At 49.3% G+C, this 8,687-nt stretch overlaps 1 protein-coding gene across 2 annotated transcripts in view; it reads left to right on the forward strand.

Moving 5' to 3' along the window:
- ZBTB7A (zinc finger and BTB domain containing 7A) overlaps positions 1-8,204 on the forward strand; it is a 34,103-nt gene extending 25,899 nt beyond the window's left edge. For both annotated transcript variants that reach the window (XM_063147061.1, XM_063147060.1), the window contains exons 2-3: positions 1,878-3,076; positions 7,661-8,204. In XM_063147061.1, the coding sequence (XP_063003131.1) occupies positions 1,893-3,076; positions 7,661-8,120 (1,644 nt within the window). In that variant the 5' untranslated portion in view covers positions 1,878-1,892 and the 3' untranslated portion in view covers positions 8,121-8,204. The remainder of the gene's footprint in view (positions 1-1,877; positions 3,077-7,660) is intronic.
- The last annotated feature ends 483 nt before the right edge of the window (positions 8,205-8,687 follow it).

Below are 8,687 nucleotides of genomic sequence, written 5' to 3' on the forward strand. Positions count from 1 at the left end.
AGGTTATGTGCTAATAAAGCCCAGAGTGCTTTTGTGCGAGGAAGATGTATGTAAATAGCATATATTCTAAGAAGTGGGGGTTCATTCCACGTTTGTTTGTTTTTTTAAAAAAAGAAGTTCCTAGTCCTCATGTTTGTGAAGATAGGCTTGAAGGTCTGAGGGGTGACAAAATGGGATTTCCAGTGTCAGGGGTTCGAGTCCATCCCTCCTTGGCCAACCTTTCAGAGAAAACGGAGTCAGCTGCACCAAACACCTTCAGGTGTGCTAATGCACGTTGTGGATTCGTATCGGGGATTTTCAGCTTCCAAGTGCTGTGTTTGGGGAGTTAAAACAACAACAACGGACACACTGAGAATTTATAGGCTGGTTACTGGGGGATTGAGAAAGCAGCTATGTACTGGGACACCATCAACCTTTTTCTCACCCGGCCCGGTCCAGCCCTGAAATTTTACAACCCCGCCAGGGCTGCATGGGCTGAGTTCCTTGCATTTGCATTCATGGTATTATGCAGGGAGTTTGCTTTTGATTTTCCGTGCTGGAAAAAAACACCTATAAAAACTTCGAAACTAAAAATGGCTGCCTGAGCTATGCTTGCTTTTTTCCCCCTCCTCCCTCCCTGTCCCTTTTCCTTTCGTGTCGTGCCTTTTAGCATGTAAGCCGTTTCCCCCTGCCCCATGGGATGCAGTTTCTCGAATATTTAAAAATAAATACCCCCACCCCCAAAATGACATCTGGAGCCCTACAGAGCCTCCCAAAAAATCAAATTTAGATCAATTCGGCCCTTGCAAACAAGCTAGATTTGATATTTTTTACTCCGTAATGCTCCAGGGGACACCATTTTTTAAAATTCTGTAGATTTAATCAAAGGGCTAGAGATGCTCTTCTGAACCCTGTTTTACAATCTCTTCCTGTCCACCCTCCTGAATTCCTAACGGCCTTATTGCTTCGGAACTCAGAGCACGTGGCCAGATTTTTGAACGTGGCCATTTCTGTTCGATCCTCCATGACTGCTTGTCTTTTTAATAGCTAAATGTACGCTCTGTCCTTTTCTACATAGCTTTGGGTGTGCTGGAATGGTCCATTAAAAAAAATGTTGTTGTTATTTACATTTTGGAGGGGGGGATCCTGGGGGCCGCTGGGGGGGGGGCATAGGTGTACCGTGAAGAAATCCCTAATGGCAATTGGCCACCCTGCTCCAAATGTCCAACAGGAAACCGTCCCGTCAGATCTTTCGTTGGCTTTATTGGCCAGGCCGTTCCGTGGCAAACAGGGTAGGGGACGGACCCGTAACCCATTGGCTGACCTTTTATATGTGTGTTTGTTACAGGGAGCAGACAACTCCCCTGTTAAAACAGCTTCACTGGCTTCCAGTCTGTTTCCGGGCACAATTCAAAGCCCTCTACGGCTCTGGTCCAGGTTATTTGAAAGGCCTTTTTCTCCCTTATGAGCTTGCCCGTGCTGTGAGATCTTCTGGGGAAGCCCTTCTTTCAGTCCCGCCATCTTCACAGGGGCGCTTGGTGGGAACATGGGGTAGGGCCTTCTTGGTGGCTGCTCCGGTGCTCTGGAACTCTCTTCCCTGGCTCCCTCCTTGATGGGCTTTCGGAAGCAGGCAAAAACTTCTTTGTTCCGGCAGGCCTTTGGAGAATAATCCGGCCCTCCGTCTATGTTAAGGACTTATAATTTTGTCGTGCATTTTAAACGTTTTATGTTTTAATTTATTTATTTATTTTGTACATTTCTTTTCCTAGGTTTTACAACGTCTGTTTGAAACTTTGTAAGGCCGCCTTGAGGCCCAAAAGGCGGGATACCAATAATAATAATAATAATAATAATAATAATAATAATAATAATGTGTGTGTGTGTCTCTCTCTCGGCAGCCCTCTGGTGTCAGCATGGAGGGCGGTGTGGATGGCCCGATTGGCATCCCTTTTCCGGACCACAGCAGCGACATCTTGAGCAGCCTGAATGAGCAGCGGAACCACGGCTTGCTCTGCGACGTGGTCATCCTGGTGGACGGGCAGGAGTTCCCCACCCACCGCTCCGTCTTGGCGGCCTGCAGCCAATACTTCAAGAAGCTCTTCACCTCAGGGCTGGTGGTGGACCAGCAGAACGTCTACGAGATTGACTTTGTGAGCGCTGAACCCCTGGCGGCTCTGTTGGAGTTTGCGTACACCGCCACGCTTACCGTCAGCACTTCGAACGTGGGCGAGATCCTCAACGCCGCCACGCTGCTAGAGATCCAGGCGGTGCGGGACGTTTGCACGGATCTCCTGGACCGGAAGATTCTGGCCAAAAACGACCAGATGGATACAGTAGATCAAATTGATCAAAGGAACCATCTCCGAGCAAAAGAATATCTGGAGTTCTTCCAAAGCAACCCTATCAACGGCCAACCGGGCGCCATTCCGTGGACCAACCAAGACTTCCAGAGGCTCAACTTCCGGGGCCGGGAAGACGAGGCAGAACCCGAGTGCAACGGCATGGACTTCTACTCCTCGCAGGCCGGCCTCAACGACAGACCAAAGGCGAGCGACGCCGACGCCGACAGCAACCATGCCATGTGGCTGGACCGGGAAGAGGACGAGGGGGGCCAGGGACCTTTGTTCCCGCCCTCCCAGAACGGACAATTTGGCGGGCGCCACTTGCCGACGGCGGCAGGGGAGGACGAGGCGTCGGCTCAACTGGACCAGCCGGAGGCCGGCGACTCGCCCGCCTTCGTCCCTGGGGGAGGGGAGGGCGAAGAGGCGGACGGCCGCGAGGTGGAGGGTCTGGCGGCCAGCGCCCTCCTGCAGCAAATGATCAATTCCGTGGGGCGGCAGCAGCTGGCGGACGAGGACCGCAGGGACGACGACGGGGTCATGGATTATTACTTGAAATATTTTAGCACTTCCCAAGAGGGTAGCGATTATCCGTCCTGGTCCCAGAAGGTGGAGAAGAAGATACGAGCGAAAGCATTCCAGAAGTGTCCCATCTGCGAGAAAGTGATTCAGGGGGCCGGGAAGCTCCCGCGTCACATCCGGACCCACACGGGCGAGAAGCCCTACGAATGTAACATTTGCAAAGTTCGGTTTACGAGGTAAGGGGGGGGCGGGAAACCAAGACGGGGGGGGTCGTTGTGTACAACTGCAGGGGGGGGAAGCACAGAACGTGGTACTTAGGCATTTCGGTTGCCCAAGAATCTCGGCATTACGTTTTTTTTATTTTTAAAAACAGGTTTCTGGTCCCTATGATTGTGGCAGGTAAGATACGTTCGAAAGGTGTCTGGGCAACTGCGAATGAGACCTGAGAAACGATGATTGATTGATTGCCTTTTTATACCGCCCAATAGCCGAAGCGCTCTGGGCGGTTTGCAAATATTAAAGCCGTAGAAACCATCCCGAATATTAAAAAAAAAAGTATAAAAGCAGACTATAAAGACACGGCCAGGGTAAAACCGAGCAGTAGTGCAGAAATTAATTCCGATTTAAAATGCAAATTTTAAACGGCAAAAGTTAAAATGGATTTGCTAGACTGTTAAAATGCTGAGGGGGTAAAAAAGGTCTTCAGCTGGCGTCTAAAAGGGTAGGTGCCAGACGAATCTCTTTAGGGAGCTCATTCCGCAGCCAGGGTGCCACAGCTGAGAAGGCCCTGCTCCTGGTAGCCCCCCGCCTCACTTCCTTTGGCAGGGGCTCACGGAGAAGGAGCCCTGAGGATGACCTTTGGGTCTGGGCAGAAACTTAGAGGCACAGCATAACCTTTCCTTCACCCGTGGCCGGTAAAAACATAATAAGTGAAGGAGTAGAATTTGTGCAAAACGAAATATGCTGTTTCTGTCATTTATAAAGTAGACGTTAAAACTAAACGAAAAGTACGCACCGGGCCGTATTAGAGTCGCGGAGGTCCGTTCTCGGACAGCTTTAATGAGCTGGTGCACTCCAGATGTTTGGGATGGCAGCTCACTGTCACAATCCCTTAGGTAGTCCAAAATCCCTTGGAAGGTTCCAGGTTGCCTCTCCCTGGCCTGCAGTCATAGAACCATCGAATTGTAGAGTTGGAAGAGGCCTGACAGGTCCTGGCTCCCCGGGGTTTCAGACTGGAAACAAAGCCCTATGAAGAGAGACTGAAAGAACTGGGCCTGTTTAGCCTGGAGAAGAGAAGATGGAGGGGAGACATGAGAGCACTCTTCAAATGCTTAAAAGGTTGTCACACAGAGGAGGGCCAGGATCTCTTCTCCATCCTCCCAGAGTGCAGGACACGGAATAACGGGCTCAAGTGACAGGAAGCCAGATTCCGGCTGGACATCAGGAAAAACGTCCTGACTGTTAGAGCAGTATGACAAAGGAACCAGTTACCTAGGGAGGTTGTGGGCTCTCCCACCCTAGAGGCCTTCAAGAGGCAGCAGGACAGCCCTCTGTCAGGTATGGTTGAAGGTGGATTCCTGCATTGAGCAGGGGGTTGGACTGGATGGCCTCATAGGTCCCTTCCAACTCTACTATTCTATGATTTCTGTACAGCACCATGAACGTTGATGGCACTATATAAATAAATATTATTATTAATAATAATAATTCTATGTCAAGAGGTTGTCAGGGATGGCCGAGGTGCCAGCCTCCCAGGCTGGCCGAGGCAGGACAGCAGCTTGCAAAAAGGATCCCAGCCCCACCTGGATCAAGGTGACACTGGGTTCGAGAAGGGTGGATATTTCCCCTCCCCTTAGGCTGGGCCGCACAACCTCCGGTTCCGTCCCCAAATGCCAGAATTCAGGGAAAGGGGTAAGGATGAACAAATTTCAGTAAATCTGTTTCCCTTGCTTTTTTCCAGATTGTCAGGTGCTTTTCGTTCGATTGTCTGCTCATTGGCGGAATCAGATTCTACCCCCCCCAATCCCACATTTGTGCGAATTCGCGCTTGCGTGAATGCGCAAATCCTCTCTGGAATGCGCAAATTCCTCCAAAATATGCATTTTCATGCTTTAGCCTGTGGGTTCGATGCACATTTTTGGCCAGGGTATTATAATTATTGTTGTTGTTGTTATTATTTTGCGTATTTTTCTCTGACTATATTTGCGCAAAATTCTGGAAAGTAAAAAACCCGGTCCGCACTTCCGCGGGGTCCGTGCTCCTCGGGAAAAGCCGGCCTTCTGTTGAACCTGCGGGTCACACTCCTAGAAATCGAAACTCCTTTAATTCCATTGAAGATTTCTCCACCATCCCTAGGAGGGGGTTGGGTTAGGCGTTTTCTGCAATTGGAAGATGGGTTGATGGTTACCCAGCTTAGAGTGAGGTGGTGAGCCGGAAGAGGGCACTGTGTGTCTCGTTTCGCCGAGAAAGAGAGGGAGCATTGATTTTCAGAGCTGCACGCATAATATAATATAAACCCATTATATATAATATCTCATTCCCAAAATGGAGCTAGGATTCCCCCGTGGGTAATCTTCCAGGAAGCGGACGTTCAACGGGTCCCTCGTGACACCAGAGAGCACACGGCTATGTTTCCCCCTTTCATCCTTCATGGGTCCATCCTTCTGATTCTCTCGCTCCCGGAAGGGACGGTCTCCTTGCACGAAAAGCCGGCCTCTCGCGACGCTACTCCGTGCAGTCACGGAATGGAGTCGAGTGTAGCGGGCCTTGGAGATTTATTTATTTATTTACTGCGTTTTTATACCGCCCAATAGCCAACGCTCCCTGGGCGGTTCACAAAAATTAAAACCGTTCAAAGTATAAAACAAACAGTCTAAAAACACATGATATGAAATGCAATATAAAAGCACAACCAGGATAAAATCAGCAGCAGTGCAGAAGTACAAATTTTAAAGAGCAAAGTTAAAAACTAAATTTATGGACTGTTAAAACGCTGAGAGAATGAAAAGGTCTTCACCTGGCGTCTGAAAGAATATAGTGTAGGTGCCAGGCGAACCTCCTTAGGGAGCTCATTCCACAGCCCGGGTGCCACAGCATAGAATCATAGAATAGTAGAGCTGGAAGGGGCCTCTAAGGCCATCTAGTCCAACCCCCTGCGCAATGCAGGAATCCACCTTAAAGCATCCCTGACAGGTGGCTACCAGGAGCAGAGAAGACCCTCCTCCTGGGAGCCACCTGCCTCACTTCCTTTGGCAGGGGTTCACAGAGTTGAAAAGATTCGGGGCCCAGGCCCGTCTGGCAGAAATCTGCACATGCTAATTGATGTCCGTAAATGCAGATTTGGAAAGGATTCCTCGGCTTCATGCACGTTTCGCCGAAAGACAAAGCCCATCAATAAATTTCCCCTCCAAAGTCTCCTCGAATGAAATAACTTCTTAGGTTAATTTGCACCCCAGCCCAACTCACCCCGAATCAGACGGTCTTCGGTTTCAATTGATCCGCAATCTCACGCTTTCCCTTCCCCACAACCTCCCGGCTTCCTTCCTTCTTTCCTTCCGGGAAGTAAACTGCCCCTACGATTCCATTAACACCACTGGCTGTTTCTTTTTAAGCTTAACGGCCGTGCAGAAGGGTTTTGGATTTGGTTTTTGCGGGGGTTCCGGTGTATACTATTATGTGGTGAGCGGAGGGTGGAACTTTCCCTCCCCAGCTGCACCCCCCTTTAAAAATCACCCCCATGTTTTGCAACTAAACAGCAATGGATCCTTTCTATTGGCACCAATGGGCGCTCCGGGCTCTGGGGAACAGTTCCGGGGCTGCTAGAAATAGATTCAGGGCCTGTGAATGCCAGCACTCTTCAAATACTTAAAAGGTTGCCACACAGAGGAGGGCCAGGATCTCTTCTCGATCCTCCCAGAGTGCAGGATACGGAATAACGGGCTCAAGTTACAGGAAGCCAGATTCCGGCTGGACATCAGGAAAAACTTCCTGACTGTTAGAGCAGTACGGCAATGGAACCCGTGACCTAGGGAGGTGGTAGGCTGTCCCACCATAGAGGTCTTCAAGAGGCAGCTGGATAACCATCTGTCAGGGATGGGTTAAGGGTGGATTCCTGCATTGAGCAGGGGGTTGGACTTGATTGTTTTGATTTGATTTGATTTGATTTATTACATTTATGTAATAAATGTAATTTATAATGTAATGTAATTTATTATGTAATATAATTAATAAATGTAATAACTAAATATGTAATAAATGGCGGTATGCCCCATAGCCGAAGCTCTCTGGGTGGTTCACAAAAGTTAAAAACAGAGAGCATTCAAAAGTATACAAAATTCTAAACCATCAAAAACGTAAACAGTATAAAAACAACGGCATCCATTTAAAAACAACGGTTCTGGGGTCTGTTAAAAAACACAAACTTAGCGTTGTTAAATGCTGTTAAATGCCTGGGAGAAGAGAAAAGCCTTGACCTGGCGCCGAAAAGATAACAATGTTGGTGCCAGGCGAGTCTCGTCGGGGAGATCGTTCCATAATTGAGGGGCCACCACTGAAAAGGCCCTCTCTCTGGTTGCCATCCTCCGAGCTTCCCTCGGAGTAGGCACTCGGAGGAGGACCTTAGATGTTGAGCGTAGTGAATGGGTAGGTTCATGTCGGGAGAGGCGTTCCGTGAGGTATTGTGGTCCAACTCTACTATTCTATGATTCTATGCCTCACCCCGTTGGGTGGGGGGTGGGTACCCGGAGAAAGGTGTCTGTACAGCTAGGCCCTGTTGCTAACCAGTGGGCTAATCTCGTTTCTTGCCTTCCTTCCTCCTGCAGGCAGGACAAGCTGAAAGTCCACATGAGAAAACACACCGGCGAGAAGCCCTACCTGTGTCAGCAGTGCGGGGCGGCCTTCGCCCACAACTACGACCTGAAGAACCACATGCGGGTCCACACGGGCCTCCGCCCCTACCAGTGCGAGAGCTGCTTCAAGACTTTTGTCCGATCCGACCATTTGCACCGTCACCTTAAAAAAGATGGCTGCAATGGCATCCCTTCCCGGCGGGGGCGCAAACCCAGGGTCCGGGAGGTGGCCATCGCGCCCGCTCCGGCCCCTCACCCCGAAGACGGGAGCGTTGCGGACGGCGAGGAGGGTCAAGAGACGCCCGAGGTCGCTGCACCGCACGACGGCCTAGAACAGCACTTTGAAGATAGCTCTAACGCTGCCGAAGCGGCGTCAGGAAGTTTGAATGTAGCAGGGGGTTCGTCTGAGGGTAAAACGCAAGAACTCTCCTAAACCAAAAAAAAAAAACCCTGAAAAAAAGGTGTCACAAAATCTAGTTAGAACTTTCCTCCAGTTCCTTTTGAAAAAAATATGGTTTCCTCACCCCCCCCCTTTTTTTTTCTTTTGGAGAAAAATAATAATAATATCAATAATAATAGCCTTATAGGTCTATAATATATTGCTATTTGTGATCTTCACCCTAATAACCAGTTTATTATATCCTCCTGTAGCCATGGATTAATGTTCAGGTTCCTCCTAACCTTGGAACGAGACGAGCCAGTGAGGGAAGGTAGGGCGAAGGGTGCCGATAAAACAGAAAATGACGCTGCCAGCTTTTTAGTTCCTTAAAAGTTTTAAAGCTATATATATATATATACACATATATAATGGAGATTTTATCTATTTTAGCAAAGCAGTCTGTTCTGACGGGACAAAACCAGGGTGGTGCGTGTGTTGGCTGGCTGAGGGAATAAAGGAAGTTTTGCGGGGAATTATTCTTCCTTCCGCTTCCAAATCCCGCCTCCCTCCCCCAGCCTGAAGTACTCATTTCATTTCCCCAAAAACCTCTCCTTTCCTTGC

Source organism: Elgaria multicarinata, chromosome 23, assembly GCF_023053635.1.
Source record: "Elgaria multicarinata webbii isolate HBS135686 ecotype San Diego chromosome 23, rElgMul1.1.pri, whole genome shotgun sequence".
NCBI lineage: Eukaryota > Metazoa > Chordata > Lepidosauria > Squamata > Anguidae > Elgaria > Elgaria multicarinata.